This window comes from Triticum dicoccoides, chromosome 3A, assembly GCF_002162155.2.
Source record: "Triticum dicoccoides isolate Atlit2015 ecotype Zavitan chromosome 3A, WEW_v2.0, whole genome shotgun sequence".
In the NCBI taxonomy this organism is placed as follows: Eukaryota; Viridiplantae; Streptophyta; class Magnoliopsida; order Poales; family Poaceae; genus Triticum; species Triticum dicoccoides.
This window is the reverse complement of record NC_041384.1, coordinates 763,112,863-763,129,302: the sequence shown is the minus strand read 5'-3', so window position 1 is coordinate 763,129,302 and position 16,440 is coordinate 763,112,863. Positions and strand designations below refer to the sequence as shown.

The 16,440-nt window shown below is 46.1% G+C and overlaps 1 protein-coding gene and 1 pseudogene across 1 annotated transcript; both read left to right on the top strand.

Annotated features, from left to right (window-relative positions):
• The first annotated feature begins 27 nt into the window (after nucleotides 1–27).
• Nucleotides 28–768, top strand: LOC119273728 (protein H2A.5-like). Its single transcript, XM_037554801.1, has 2 exons — nucleotides 28–243; nucleotides 339–768. Exons 1-2 carry the CDS (start codon nucleotides 67–69, stop codon nucleotides 525–527), a joined length of 366 nt encoding a protein of 121 aa, XP_037410698.1. The 5' UTR covers nucleotides 28–66; the 3' UTR covers nucleotides 528–768.
• Nucleotides 769–15,645: 14,877 nt separating this feature from the next.
• Nucleotides 15,646–16,115, top strand: LOC119273727 (annotated as a pseudogene).
• Nucleotides 16,116–16,440: the final 325 nt, after the last annotated feature.

Below are 16,440 nucleotides of genomic sequence, written 5' to 3'. Positions count from 1 at the left end.
CGTTCACATCCATCACCGCCGTCCACCCACAATTCGAGATTCAAGTTCGCCGAAGAAGAAGGGGAGATGACCGGGAGGAAGAGCGGCGAGCGGAAGAAGGCGGTGACCCGGTCCATGAAGGCTGGACTCCAGTTCCCCGTCGGCCGCATCGGGCGCTATCTCAAGAAGGGCCGCTATGCGGACCGCATCGGCTGGGGCGCCCCCATCTACCTCGCCGCCGTCCTCGAGTACCTTGCCGCCGAGGTAACCAACCAACCACCGATCTCGTCCATTCCTACTCTTCTTGTGCTGGACTGGGTGGTAACTGATCTCATCTCGGTGTGCTATTTGAACCACAGATGTTGGAGTTGGCGGGCAATGCGGCCAAGGACAACAAGAAGACCCGCATCATGCCGCGCCACCTGCTTATCGCCACTCACAACGACGAGGAGCTATCCAAGCTGCTTGACGGCATCACCATCGCCCATAGTGGCGTGTTGCCCAACATCCACTCTGTGTTGTTCTCCAAGAAGGCCAACACGCTCTAGCATAGCAACTTCAAACAGAATCCAAGAATAATTGTTTACCTTATGAGTTTTTGCTTAGCTTGGATTCTCGTACCAAGAAAAGGAGTAATGTCTTTTCCCAATTTTTAAAACATAAACTTTGTTTTCCATTTTTCCCATAATGCGCATCTGCAGGCAGACCCGGGATTAATTCTTCACATGTTGTGTTGTGTAATGACAATGGTCTACTGGATCATAATAATGCAGAAATATCTCCTTCCCATATACATCTAGTACAATTAATACTTATAGTGCGATCCATATTACTCGCTGGAAAATGAATGTAATCATCTACCTGCCAGATGCCGTATACCGACAGACGGTTCCTTTTTTTTAGAACAGATGTTGTTGCAGTTTGTTCAGAATGAAGAGAAAGTTCTGCGGTGAAGTGGATGACAAGATCATTGCAGTCTTCACTGATGATATAAGGTACATGCATTTCAGTGAAGAACGAGAACGATGCTATGTGCACGATGGTTTCTGTCCGATTTTAGCACGATCTAGCAGATCAAGCCGTCGATGTGTACATTTTTTCAAGCATTTCGGTGAATAGCTGAAATCAGTCAAGGATGCCTATTATGTAATACATTTTTTCTGGCTCAATGGCATGTTATAGATTCTGACATTTGGAGAAAAAATAACTATGGCATACATACGAATTTAAATAGACAAGAACCGCAATAAGGAGATGGCTGACTCCCTGCCAAAAATAAAAGTGCTACTAATGAGGGCACAAATCCTTCCCTCTCCTCCTCCCCTCGCGTCCACTCCCCTCGGCCGGCGCCAATGGCCCCAGATCCCGAGCCGCCAGTTCCCTCCCCTCTGCTCCAACCCCAGCCGCCGCTGCCGCCGGCAAGGGCCGCAGTGGCGGTGGGCCCTGCACCGCAGATCCAGGGCGGGTGGTAGCCACGGCGGACCCTGTGAGGCGGAGGTGGCGTCTCATGCGGGGAGGCTGGGGGCGGCAGTCAGGGCGGCGCCCTTGCCGCGCGACAGCGATGGGATCCTTCATGGCCGGCAGTGTGGCGGCTGCGTGCGCATGGGTGGCTCCGATGGCTGCGGATCCGGCGTCCCGTCCAGATCCGTCTCGGTACGGCCTTGGCCGGCCCGTGGCGCGAGGAGGACCGGTGATGGCGGCTGGAGGCTCCCTACTAGCGTGACGACGGCGACCCTCGTCTCCACGGCGAGGCTCCATTCGGTTCCAGCCAGCTGCGAGGTTGGGGGGGCACGACTTTCGATGAAAATCGCGCCGATTTCTGTCATGGCGGACGATGGCGGCGTCTATGACGTTGTTTCCTTCTCGAGGCATCGTTGTTGCAGGTCGTGGCACTCCGCTCGTCATATTCCAGGAAAAACACTAGATCTGGATCTATCGGATCAGACGATGATGGTACCTTTGATGTTGTTGTCCCTTCTGAGGGCATCGTTTTGGAGCAAGTGCTGGTTGGACGGGACAAGCGAAAGAGCGGTGTCTCATCCACCGCAGGGCCGGCGGCGGATCCCGGTGACATGGCGCTGCGGAGGTTCGGCGACGGCCGCGTGTGGACGGGTACATGCAGCATGGTGGAGTTGTCTGACGTCGTGGTGGCGTCGACAGCAGGCCAGGCAAGGTCGATGGGTCAGTTACTGCTCTGGAGATGGACCAGTGAAAGATGGTGGCGGCAGCCTCTGAGAGTGTGTCGGTCCGGTATGGGATCCAGTCCCGATATGTGGCTGAACTAGGGCATCCGACTTTAGATGTTAGGGTTTGGTGTGATGTTCGTTTGGTATTAGGCCCGGATATTCGGCACACCTTCATCAATTGGATAAGGGTAGTCACAGGTGTTGCCTAGATGATGGCTTCAGGCTGACTGATGTATTATTTTATATGGTCTTTGTGAATAATTAATAAAATAACCGCATGCACCGTCCAGATATAGAGACCAAGGGTCTATCCTCCTTTTCAAAAAAAAGAAGAGAAAACTAATGAGGGCACAAAGCATCAGGCTGACATTGTAAGGGCCAAAAATAAAAGTGCGGCTAATAAAACCGTCAGTGTTCCATGATAGTTTTGGTTCTCAACGAATTCTAAGTGCAGAGCGGTGCAGACATGGCATCATTATTTTACAGGAATCCTTATGCTTGATGAATGACGGTCTGGCAGCTTGTCACTCTCTTGAGGATGTGAACAAGTCATGTAACTTGGAAGCCTTGAGAGAGGTAAGCCAGATAAATAAGGAGGAACTCCATTTCTAGCTCCCTTGTGCAATATGTGCTAGGCTCGTCGAACTAAATATGAGATGTTTCATGCTGAATCATGTGTGTTTTAAGAAATGCAACTCTCATGTTGGTCAAATGTCCCAAATTAAGCTCGAATTTACAACTGTCCTTTAAATAAAATTGCCAAAAATAAGCTCTAATTTACAAAACAATCGTGCACTCATTAGTTACGATATGCCAAATTTGCTGCAACATACATAATACTCTTCTGGATGGATAGCAAGATTGGGACTTGGTGCCATGTTCGAGTCTTAAGATCAGGGCATGAATTGTTTCCCAAACCAGCGCTAATGTTGATCTAAAACAAAAAGAATCGAATTAATTATGTGTCTTAGTGAAAGAGAATTCCCTGACCAATCAGGTGTTGCTCTGTTTTTTTCAGTGTCAGCAGTCAGAATGCTTTGCCAAGCTAAAAGATCGGACGACTAGTCTATTGTAAAGCCGGTATAGAAATGATCTTAAAATAAGCACTCCCTTTGTATAGTAATATAAGACTTACATCACTAAAGTAGTGATCTAAAGGTCTTATATTACTTTAGAGAGGGACTACTAATGATCATGCAAATGTACAGAGTGCATACATGTCCAGGGCTCCATTAACATTAGACTCTGTGCACAACAACAATACAAGATAAGTACCTTGCTCATCTATAGCAATAGCGGCAGATCAACCTCTGTTTGCATGATGCACCCGTATGTTCTTCCCATAAAGCACCTGAATGAATCATCATGTTGAATTTTTTTACCTCATCAAGCGACAAAAAATGCATTGTGATAGCAAAATCGGCAAGCAGGATAACTGAGAAACTAGCATGATCTTAATAAATAGGTTTGCAAATCGGATATCAGAGAGGAAGTCTTGGCAGATCTCAAACGGATTAGAGACTCAGGTTCAGGCATCAAACAGATTGACCTGGAACTGAACACCAGGCATCCTGAACCATAAGTCAGCAGTAATCTTGATTTGTTCAATGTTCACACGGATTGTTCCTAACATTTACATTTAGATTTAGTTAAAACTGCACAAAGTGTTTGCACGAAATTTAGCTAGACAGAATAATGCATTATTGCTGGAGGTATGATTCTCAAACTAGCATGAAGCAAAGGATCTCGAACATCAGTGAGTGCAGAGTGGCGCTCAGTGCTGCGCTGTGTGGATTTTCTGGAATGCCTAAAATCACTTCACTGAAGTCAGTTGAGGGACATGCTTGCCTGAAAAAACAGTGGTGTTTCAGTTCCTTCGTCAGCATAATTAACAATATTAAGTGGATGGGGTTATTCGCACGATTGTAAAAGCATAAATTCCAGACAGAGCATCTTGCTAAATCACTGTTCAGTCCCCGTGAAGGAACCTCGAATCAAGGTACAAATGTGTGCTACTCTCAGAAGCTTCACAAGAAATGCCTTTACCAAAGAAAATCTAGATACAAACTGTCTTTTTTCCATTTCCAGTGACGCACATGTGCGCATCGACGCTGTAGTCGTCTGTCCTCACAAGTAGGGACCCATTCTTCATTTCAAGTCTTGTGGGATGACAGTGATATATTTCTTGAGGCATTAAAAAATGGGTAAAAGTTCTCTCGAGGCAATTGTTTGCAACAGTGATCTGTTGGATTATAGTGCAGGAGTATTTCCTTCCTGTGTTACATCCAGTACAATCAATACTTACAGGTGCAATTACACAACACCATAGCCTGTAAGAAATGAATCTCATACCGTATCTGCCAGATCCCAGAAGCATATTGCTTTCAGTTATTCGCCCATTTATCAGTTAATGCCATATACCCATGTATGAGTCCATGATGTGTCTTTGAGTAAGGTCATGTGCCTACAATGGGTCAAGTTTGGTTCCAACTCAGCCACTGGGATGTTATTGCTGTTTGTTCAGTATCAAGACAAGGTTCTGCAGGCTGCAGCTATGTTGTTTTGAACAGGATGACAAGATCATTTCAATGATGATACATGGTACAGGCATTTGAATGATAGCAAGGAGCTCCTCGTTATCGCCTAGCTGAAATTAGGCAATGATTGTACCCTGCAGTCGATGTCTTTCTTCTGCTTAATAACATTTATGCAGAAATAATATGAGAGTCTGCAGCTTTTCATTGCCCATGCCTGGTTATTTTTACTGGCTACATTGGCGTTTTGGTTAGGTTATAATTTCAGACATTTGGAGGAAAAGTACCTATGGTATGCGACTTCAGATGGATGCATAATAAGTCTTAGCTCTTGCAACCAGTAACAACTATTCTAACATCTAACTAATATGCATTGGTGTGGATATGCCATCCTTGTTTCACATGAAACCTTATGCTATTTACAACATAGAGGCCTAAGAAAGTACTATAAAGCTGCTTGATGAATCACGGTGTCGTGCCTCATTACTTGCTTGAGGATGTTAACAAAGATGTGGAGACGTTAGAAGCATATTCATCCTGGTTCCTGTTTTGTGCTACTCTCCTATACTAGTGGAGGTACAGCTCACCTGCATTCTGAAGTCATTTTCTTAGAAAAAGAGGACGAGGACGACCCCCGGCCTCTGCATCTGGACGATGCATACGGCCATTTTATTAATTATTGACACAAGACCTTACAGAGTCATACAACAATAAGCCTAAAGCCACCAACTAAGCAACATCTGTCGCTATCCCTATCCAGTTGATGTAGGGGTGCTGAAAGTCTAGGCCTAATATCAAACAGACCTCGCAGCCAAACCTAACATCTAAGACTTGAGGCCCAACCAGGACGCCTGCCGGGTATGAGGCCGCCGCAGCCACCTACCATCAATCCATCTTCAGAGCTGTCCTGTTGCATCAACCTTGCCCGGTCTAGCTGCCGCCGACGCCACCACGACGCCAGGCAGCGTCACCCTCCTGCGTGAGTCCATCTCCGCTCATCAGTCGCCGAGTCTCCACTGCGCCACGCCGCCGAGATCCGCCGTCATCAATGGACCAGATGAATCACCGCTCCTCCTCATGTCCCCTCCAACCAGCACTTGCTCCAAAACGATGCCCCCATGAGGGAGAACGATACCGAAGGCTTCGTCATCGTCCGATCCGGTAGACCCAGATCTAGGGTTTCCCCCGGAACTTCCCAATCAGGTTGATGTGACCTGCAACGACGATGCCTCCAGAAGGGAACGACGTCTAAGACGCCGCCATCATCCGCCAAGACCGCAGTCAGGCGCAATTTTCACCGGAAGCCACGTCTTCCCGACCTCGCAGCTGGCTGGAACCGAGCGAAACCTCGCCACGAAGACGTATGTCGCCGTTGGTACTCCGACGGAGATCCGGCATCTCCTCACCGGTCCCTCCACGCGCCGCCGGTCGGCAAAAGGCCTCCTACGACGGATCCAAACGGGGCATTGGATTCGCAGTGACCGCCGTCACCATCACGACCAGGACAGCCCACCCCGCCGGATGGGGCACTGCCACCGCCGCCATCCATGCAGGGCCGCCACTCCATCGGCGATGGTGCTCCGGCCCCCGCCGCACAGCCCGGATTCGCCGTCCCAGCCGCTGTCGTTGGATCGCACGAGAGGAGCCGCCACCGCGCCTCAGATGGGATCCGCCGCATCCACCCGCCCAGAAACCTTTGGCACCGGGCCCGCCGCCACCGCGGCCCACGCCGGCAGCAGCGGCGGCAGGAGGAGGCGGCAAGAGGGTGCTGGCGGCGCTAGGGTTTCGGGGCCCCTGGCGCCGCCCGGGGGGAGGCGACGCGAGGGGGAGGGGGAGCTGTTGGCGTATCTGAAGTCATGAAAGCAGATAAACAAGGCATCTCTATTCCAGCAACCTTGTTTTATATGATTAGCTGGTTGAGCTAAATATGAGATGTTCTGTAGTTAATTTTCTCCACCGGGAATCTCTACTTAATTTTCCTATTAGTCAAATTGCCAAAGTCAAGCACAAATTTACAGCTGTCCTTTAATCAATTTGACAAAAATAAACTCTGATTTTCAGACCAATTGGCACTCTGAATAGTTACGATATGCCACGCTTGCTGCAACATACCTAACACACTTGTGGATAGATAGCTCTTTTCCTAGGACTTGATGACATATTAAAAAAATTAAGATCAGTGGGTATATTTTTGCATGTATACGATACTGCCATGATCCATGACTTTTGAGGGGCGCAACTGGTAAAGCTAGAGAAAAAGAACGTGCACAAGGTGCATGTCAAGAAGGGAATAAAGAAATAAAGTAAAAGTCAAGGAAAGAACAATGTCAACAACGAAATAAAGAGAAAGGTAATAGTTCACTATATACTGTTATGCATACTATTAGTTAGTACTTAGTACTAGTAAGAAAGATCCTGATGGCAAATACTCCCTTTGTCCCAAAAATTTTGCCTTTGATTTGTCTAAATACGGATGTATCAAATCACATTTTAGTATTAGGTACATCCGTATCTAGACAAATCTAAAACAAGAATTTTAGGACGGAGGGAGTATAAACAAGTCTAGTTGAGAGTAGATGCAGGGAAATTGTGGCCTTACACCTATCCTTGTCGTTTTGCAGCAGCACATGAGACCTTCTAAGTCCCAACGATCTCCCCGTGCCGGTAACTCTTATATTGTCCATATTAGTCTTGGTTGTTTATATGCATTTTTTGGATGGCTCATTAAATCAGGTGAGGAGATGAAAAATGAGCAAGAGAGCGGTATATAGCCCATAGCCGTGTGAGAGCCAAGTGAGAGAGATGCGCGTAGTTGTTGCGCGAAGAGAGCGGTGGGAAGGATAGTTCACGGGATCCCAAGTCATCTTTGCTCTCAAGAGCTCGTTTCGTCAACTCTTGGGATTGAGAGGTTGACGAGTATACGTCAGTACCTACACAAAACAAAGACAATGGAAAACTTGTGTGTGCATGGTATATGTACACATCATCCATGATGATGCATATGTGCTTGTGTTGGTTAGCGCAAAATATCCAATGCTTAAATAGATGAGATGTGTGATATAGAAACATGCCATCCATCATGATAGGTTTATTGTTATGTATAGCATAATGGAGACTCAAATTGTGTAATGCATCACGAGAAATATGTAGAGCATTGTTATTCATGGAATGCATATGGTGCAAGCAATTATGAGAATCATGCAAAGTATGGAATGCATCAAAATCTCCTAATATGTATGAGGAAACTATGGGGGCCTCCTCATGAGCATTAATGGAAACATCACATGGAGAATATTGACAACATCCAAAACAATGCATAGTTGGAACATTGTGATCATGGCGTGGCATAGTAGATGAATTGCGCAAATCATGTAAAGGAAGCATGGCAATATCATCACATGAAAAACAAAAGCCAATGATCATCATCTCGTCATCTGTGCCATAAGTGCAAATAGGATTTATGCAAATGGGGCATGCATAGTCATTATGTTGAGATTGAAATAATGCAATATAGGATATCTCACTCATAGCATATGACAAGGTGAATGGATTGTCAAACATGATGTGACCAAAAGAATTTTCACATGATATCCTATGGAGCATAGCATCACAACTAGGCAACTCAACATGCTCATCGTCATATTTATCATAAATAGGTAAGTCATGACATGAATAAATCGCACTAGCATGAAGCATGGGTATAGGTGTGTCAACATCATGCAAGCAATCATTCGTAAAATAATCCACTAGTGGGACAAGAGAAGCACCATCATCTATGTTACCTTTGGAGCATCGCTCATGTGTTGTAGGTGAGGTGTCGAAGACCAAGTCGTGGTCATCTTCATCTTGATGGAACCATGTGGGGGTGCATCATCTTCCACCATGGCCATCGTTGTCTCCATTGGAGGTATGGACTCGTCGAGGATAGGCGTGTCATCATATAGGAGACCTAGCACCAAAGAAAACACACTCGGAGTAGAGGTTAAGTTGTTAGAAATTGTAGTGGCCTCACGTGCCGTGTCAACTACCTCACTCACTAAGTGTGGTGGCTCACTCACTCCCTCTTGGATGCTCTCAAGTGTGGGGCTAGTGGTGGTCGCACTCATCCTCTCATAGGAAATGCACTCAATGTCACAAATGGTGGAGTCACTCATATCACTCATGGTGGGGTGGCTCTCCTCACATGAGAATTTGGGCATCTCTTTATATGTGGGTGTCGGAGAGATGTTGGTGCAAATGTCTCCATGCTCAATCATGTCGTGGTTGTAGCCGTGGATGAAGGCCGAAGATGGCACATCATCACTCTCTAAGACCAAAGAAAAGGTCTCATGTGCGGTCTCGTAGCTTGACTCGGAGAATGAGTCCTTTTGGGGCGCCGTCTTCATGTAGTTGAAGAGGTTCATGCTCGTCGCCGTGGTTGAAGGGGATGGCCCTTGCTCGACCTTCTTGTCGCCGGCTTGTTGTAGGAGGCCCATATGATGTGGCACCTCGTAGCTCGTCTCCATGACCGAAGGGTTCCCATGATCGGCCATCTTCCTTGAGGGGCTTCCGAAGATGGAAGTGTCGCCCTCGCTCGTAGGTGGTCGCCTTGGAATTGATGAAGTCGTTGTAGGCGTACTTGTGGGAAGTAGGCGAAGATGTCGTATGTCCAAAGGCGAAGATGCCTTGATAGCACTTGGCGAAGATGCCAAAGTGGTGGTGGTAGTAGACGTAGCGCCGTCTTGGTTGTGATCGACTCGCGGTCTTCTCTTTTGCTCATGAAGCGTGGACTTGGCGTGAAGTAGGGCTTGTTGGGACTTGTGCATTTGCGCTTGATGAGCATCATCATGATGATGTTGGCGTTGTCGCACTTGAGCTCGTAGTAGATGTCGTTCGTCGTCGTCGTGCACATGTTTCTTGGAGGTGACTTGCCCTTCATGACGAGGTTGATCACGAACGTGATGGTGGTCGCCATGGAGATGTGGACGTGGACGACTTGCGCTTGTATCGCTTGGGCGCTCCGAAGAGGGTAGATGTGCTCGCCGCCGCCTTGAAGATGACAAAGGGGAAGTAGACTTGATCAAGGCCCGAATCTCCTCCATCCTTGCATCTTGCTCCTTCTTTTGTGCGGAAAGCTTGTTGTCGATGTAGTCCCTTTTCCTCGCTTCGGAGTGGCGAATGTCGATGGAGAGGTTCTCAATGCGCTCTCGCAATCTTGATTGTGCGCCTTGCGTTTGTCGTTGTAGATCGAAGATTGACGCTTTGGTGATGTAGTTGTTCACGCCGTCGTTGTCGTCGAAGACCGGAGATGAAATGCCTTGCCTATCCATCACTCCAAGAGAAAAATGTGAGTGGTAGAAAGAGAAGAACGAATACCAAATGTACCTTGACCGAAGTTGAAAGTGGATCAATGATCACTCCAATGTGGACAAGGAAATAGCACAATTGGTACCAATTCTTGTCGGTTTCTCACACCTACACAAATAAGGCTTATGGTGGAGCTCGGTGAGGATAGTGGCACAAAAATTTGATGTAAAATGTTAGCATGAGTCAATAATGTTGAAAGAGATTCACAAATTCGCAAGTGTAACAAGTAGACCAATAGCAATGTGGGTGGCACACGGAAACGCACACACGGATAGATAAATGGGGTCGTGCAATCAAGGATGAGCACAAAATGTGGAATCCACGAAAAACACTCGTGTTGCACAACTCAAGAGAGACGCTAGCACGATTGCTCAATAGGCGGGTACGACACTTGTGCACAACCTATAAGATGCAAAATGTATGAACTTCTATCCCAAGTATACTATGTATATGATGTTCCGATGGTATGATCCAAGATGATCGGATATGACAGTCTTATGCAATGTGGTATGATGCTATGGCACTTGCTTACAAGCTCTTTGTTCACTATTTTTCTTTTGCTTAAAAGCTTATTCTTTTTTTTGTATATGGCCACTTTGCGAAATGCACAAACCAAGATAGCGATTGTGTATATGCGGAAACAAACTTGAGGCACAAGGGATGATATGATACCAATATGATATGGTATGATTGCAATGGGCTTGATGATCACTAATGTGCACAAGTAACATTGCCGGCAATACTCAAATGGCTAGTCCCGATAGGCAAGTAACGCAAAATGGGCTAGGGGGTATCAATGCAATGGCAAGGGAATATACAATGGAGAGATACCACGATACCAATATGATATGGAGGTTACCGTCCTTGGCGATGATGAGTGGTGGTGATCTTGATGGAGATACCAAGATGATGGTGACTCGTCCCTAAGTAGCCTAAACACCTTAGGAAACGGAAAAACCGCGAACTCAAAATCTCAAACGTCAAATGTCAAATGGTGGTAGCAGGAAAGCGGTGGTGGTTTTGTGGAAGCTCGATGGAATTGCGGAATGGCAATGATGGGTTTTGCGAGTAGGAAATGCAGAAGTGGAGGGTAAGGTGGTGTACTATACACGGTGCAGAGTTGAAAGCACGGTCCCTAGTAGCCGAAACACCTTAGGAGACACAACTCACAACACGAACAAAATCGGGTTAAGTTGGGATGGTGGAAGTGTATGGTGGTCAAGCCTATGCGGTAGTGGTGGTGGTGGTTGATGAAGAAGCAACCGTCCCTAAGTAGCCTAGACACCTTAGGAGACTCAAATCACTCCTCAAGCAACCACTAATGCGATGGGGAACAAAATTGGTTAGGTTGCGGAAGTCGGTGGTGGTTATGCGGAGGTTGTGGTGGAAGCCCTAGGCAAAGATGCCAAAGTTCCAAAAAATTGATGGAGTCAAATGGTGTTGGTAGTATTTTGTTGGAAGGGGGATGTCAAGAGCTTTTCAACGAGCTAAAGAACGCGAAAATCAGACTCCGGATGAATTAGTTATGGACAAAACGGTGAAACGGGAAAGCTAAAATGTACAGGAGCCGGACATCCGGGGCTCGGGCCGGATTTACGGGGGCGTATGTCCAGAACTATGCGGATTTTGCATTCCAGGAGCCGGATGTCCGGCCAGGGATCCGAATGTCCGGCCCGATGGCCCGGATGTCCATTTGGGGCGGAAATTTTCGAATTGGGGGCGGAAATTGATGATTCCAAGGGCAAAATTTGATGTATTTTATGGATGGAAAGTGGGGGAAATTGGGGATATGCTAGATCCACTCGAAACCAAGCAAATCCATGGATCAAATTCAACAAAACTTCATCTCACCAACAAGTCACAAAAAAATTTGGGGGCTATTTTTGGTGGGGATTTTCGAAATTGGGGAAGAACACAACAAAATTAGGCTAGAAAACAAGGGGGGGCTCCGGAATCGTGATCAACGTGGCTCATGATACCAAGATGATGTAGGGTAGAACCCTAGTGGCCCGATCTTTCATGAAAGGAGCGGATCCCGCGATGAACACGAAGAACACGAGGGGGAAAACGAGGAGAATCACGAGGGGAAACACGAGAGAACACTCAAACAAACAAGAATGATCACACATGCGCTAGATCCATGAACACAAAGGGAGATACAAGATCCAAAGTCAACAACGGACGATACAAGAGGTAACCGGTTCTTCTCCGTGAGGAGGTCTTGAATCCACAAGGGATCTTCCCGTGAGGGGTCTTGAATCCAAGGTGGATCTTCTCCGTAGAGGGGTCGCGGTCTCTCTCGTGGAGTAGATCCGATATGGATGAGTGAAGCTCTATCTCTCAAATGAGCTAAACCAACGCTGACCCTAACTAGAAGGAGGTGGGGGAGTATATATAGTCTAAGCCACGAAGGGGTAAGTGGGAAAGAGGGATACATGGGCCCTTGGCCCGTTCACTGTGCGCAGACAGGCGCCGGATGTCCGGGCTGGGGGCCGGATGTCCGGGGCTTCGCAACGGGTCGGATATCCGGGCTGGGAGGCCGGATGTCTGGGCTGGGAGGCCGGATGTCCGGGCTAGCCTGGGTCTTCCAGATGCATCCGGTGATGGAGGGGCCGGGTTTCCGGGTGAAGGGGCCGGATGTCCGGGGCTTCGGGAGGAGCCGGATGTCCGGGGTGATGGCCGGATGTCCGGGCTGCGGTGGACCTTTGCGGTGCTCTCTGGATGGCCGATGCCGGATGTCCGGGCTGGGCCGGATGTCCGGCCGCTGTAGCAGCTGGCCCTTCTTCCTTCTCCTTCCTTCACTTTCGTGCACGCTTGGTCTTGGTCCTTGGGCTCTCCATGGTCTCCTCGGATGTACCTGAGTATGCACAAGGTCCGCGCTTGAAGTAGCATCCATGTCTTACATGCGGAAAGGAAAGATTCAGAAAGGAGCGAGTTCACCTTTGTCCAATGACGTATGCTCGAGTGTACATGGGGATGATCGTAGGATGCTCCGCATCAACAACTACAACACTCCAATAAGCTCATGGCTTCCAAGGCATTACTTGTTCCTGATCATGGTGGTAATCAGTGTGTTTACATGAGAAAAATATCTTAAAACTCCGGGAGAAAGCCCACTATCAATTAATGCCATATACCGGCAAATGGTTCCCTCTTTCTTTTCACCAACACACATCCAAGACAAGGCAAAGCACATACCCAGTGAAAACAGGGCAAAAAGCAAGGCAAAACTATTCTAACCTAACTAAAAACTTTTAGGGGGCAACTGCAGATGGTTCCCTTTTTAAAATAATGTTTATGCCACATGAAGCCCAATAATGTGTCTCTCGGATAAAGGTCTCGTGCCTATGATGGATCATGTTTGCTTCCTACTCAACCACTCTGGAGTTGTTGCAGTTGGTTCGGAATGAAGACAAATTTCATGTACATTTCTTAATGATACTAAACACATTTTAACATTACGTATACATTTTTATGAAAGTGTCACAAACACATTTTTGAAATATGTGAGCATTTTTAAATGTAACTTACATTTTTTGGAATTATGCGAAATGTTTTAATGCATGTAAATTTTTTCAAACGTCTGATATTTTATTAATTTTACAAAAAAATCATACACATGATTAGCATTTTTCTATACACATTTAAAAAAATAGAATGCATGATTAACATGCTTCTAAATTATATGCAAAGTATTTTTTCTATATATGTGTGTGTAGATATTATGAAATATAAAGGAATTAGAAAACCAAAAAAAATATAAAATTTTTGAATAATAAACAGAAGAAAAAAAACATGACGTCAAATAGTGCGCGGTTACTAGGCAGGCCGAACACATGCCCCCTGTAGGTGAGCTTCAGTGGGACTCGCAACAGGCGGCACATAGCCATGCCCGTCGATGGAATGCTGCAAACTGGTTTTAGAACCTTCCGAGTGGTTGTGTTTTCTCTACAGTTTTTCATCCTTTTTCTATTTTTTCTGTTGTTTCTTCTAGTTTTCTTTTGTTTTTCATTTTCATTTTTCATTGGTTTCTATTTTTATTTTACATTTATTTCCTCTTTGTTATTTTCTCATTTTTTATACTCGTATTTTTTAAGATAAACACGGTCTAGATTTTATTTATACAGATTGAATATTTTTACATAAAGGTTGAACATTTTTTAATAAACGGTGAACATTTTTCTCAATACATCTTTGAACATTTGCCAAATTTACATTGTACATGTTTTTATATGCAGAGTAAACTTTTCTTGTAACATATTTAAGATTTTTCCGTGAACATTTTTGTAAATGTGCAAACATTTAAAAAGTGCTTGAACATTGTTTTTAATGTCACAGATATTATTTTCTTGAATTGTATGAAACATTTTTCTAAATTACACGAACATTATTTTGACATTGTAAAAATATTTTCATAAAGCATGACGAACATATTTTTTTAATGTGGAAACATTTCTTAAAATGTCAGGAACATTTTTTTTCTCGCAATGTGGCTGGTTTTTCCTGGTTTTTCTTGGTTTCCAATTTTTTGGGGATCTTTTGTTTTCCAGTTTCTTTCGATTTTCGTCCATCAAAGCTCGGTTGTGTTGTGTGGAGTACATGTGTGATTCATGTGGAGCATGGGTGTGTTGTGCTTTCGGGTGGGGCATACGTGTGCCTCACTGCGAGGAAACCACATTTATGCTTCATTGCAAAGGAAGCACAAGTTAGCTTACTTGAGAAGCATTGTTATGCTTCTGCGGGGTTGACACACTTTCGGTCATAAATTTAAATCTGGTGTGCTTCCATAACCTCATGATAAACTTTCTATTGCATCATATTCCAAAAGTGAGGATCTGCTTTTTCATTACTTTCTTCTGTACATGGATTGGCAATGCGCATGGAAACAAAATCATTCTTATTTACCTCCTTGTAGTCACCCCTAGATGCTTATGTATTTTGGGACCTTGTCCTTCTTGATCTTCTTCACATGATGCCTTTTCTTGTTGAGTGCATCATGACATGCTAGAATTTCTTGATTGGTGCGAGAAATTCTTTGATTTTTTTTCCAGTCATCATACCAAAAACACAAAGGGATTGCCAATAAAACAAAACAGAAAAATCTTCGGTGTGAAAAAGAGTCTAACCTCCCCTCTCCTCAATTTCCGAATTCAGCACCCACATTAAAGGAAAAAAATGAAACGAAGCGAGGACAGAAGATTCTCAAATCTTGATTGGTCCATTTGGTCCTCCCACAGATCACGCACCTGAGCTAATCGTAGCCACTTGAATCTTCCAAATCCAATGGCAAAGACCGTTGGTAACACGGATTGCACCAGCCGACCCGATCCTAGCCGCTTGCACCTTCCAGGTCCGAGGGTGGAGAACGCTGGTCACACGGATCACACTCCCTCCCAGGGATCGTGCCCCTCCGAGTTGATCCCTACCGCCCGCCCTCCCAGATCCAACGGTGGCGACCGCACGTCATGTGAACCGCGCCCCTTATTGTGGAGCGTGCACCCCCACCCCCCACCCTCCCTCCGCTATAACAGCGGTGCCCTCGCGTTCAAATCCATCAGCGCCGCCACCCACATTTTGAGAGATTCAAGTTCGCCGGAGAAGGAGGGGAAATGGCCGGTAGGAAGAGCTGCGAGCGGAAGAAGGCGGTGACCCGCTCCATGAAGGTTGTACTCTAGTTTCTCGTCGGCCGCATCAGGCGCTATCTTAAGAAAGGCCGCTACACGGACCACGTCGGCCCCGGCGCCCTCGTCCAACTCGCCACCTTCCTCGAATACCTTGCCGCCGAGGTAACCAACCAAGGACCAATCTTGTACATTCCTGTTCATTTCACGCTCAATAGAGTGGTAACTGATCTCGTCTTGGTGTTCTCTTTAAACCTTAGATGCTAGAGTTGGCGGGCAATGTGGCCAAGGACAACAAGAAGACCCGCGTCATGTCAGGCCACCTGCTTCTCGCCACTCGCAACGACGAGGAGCACTCCAACCTGCTTGACGGCATCACCATCGCCCATAGTGGTGTGTTGCCCAACATCCACTCTATGTTGTCCTCCAAGAAGGCCAACGTGCACTAGCATATCAACTTCAAACAGAATCAAAGAATAATATATCTCTATCATTTTTGTTTACCTTACAAGTTTTTGCTTAGCTTAGATTCTCATACCAAGACAAGAAGTAATGACGTTTCCCTTTTTTTCTAAACATAACCCTTGTTTTCCATTTCCGAATAATGTGCATCCGCAGGCAGATCTGGTTGTCCCTTATCTATCCTCATAACTACGAATTAATTCTTCGCATTTTGTGTTGTGTAATGACAGTCTTCTACTGGATCATAATGCAGAAATTTCTACTTCCCATATAACAGTGCAGTTATACAGCACCATAGCCCACTACAAAATG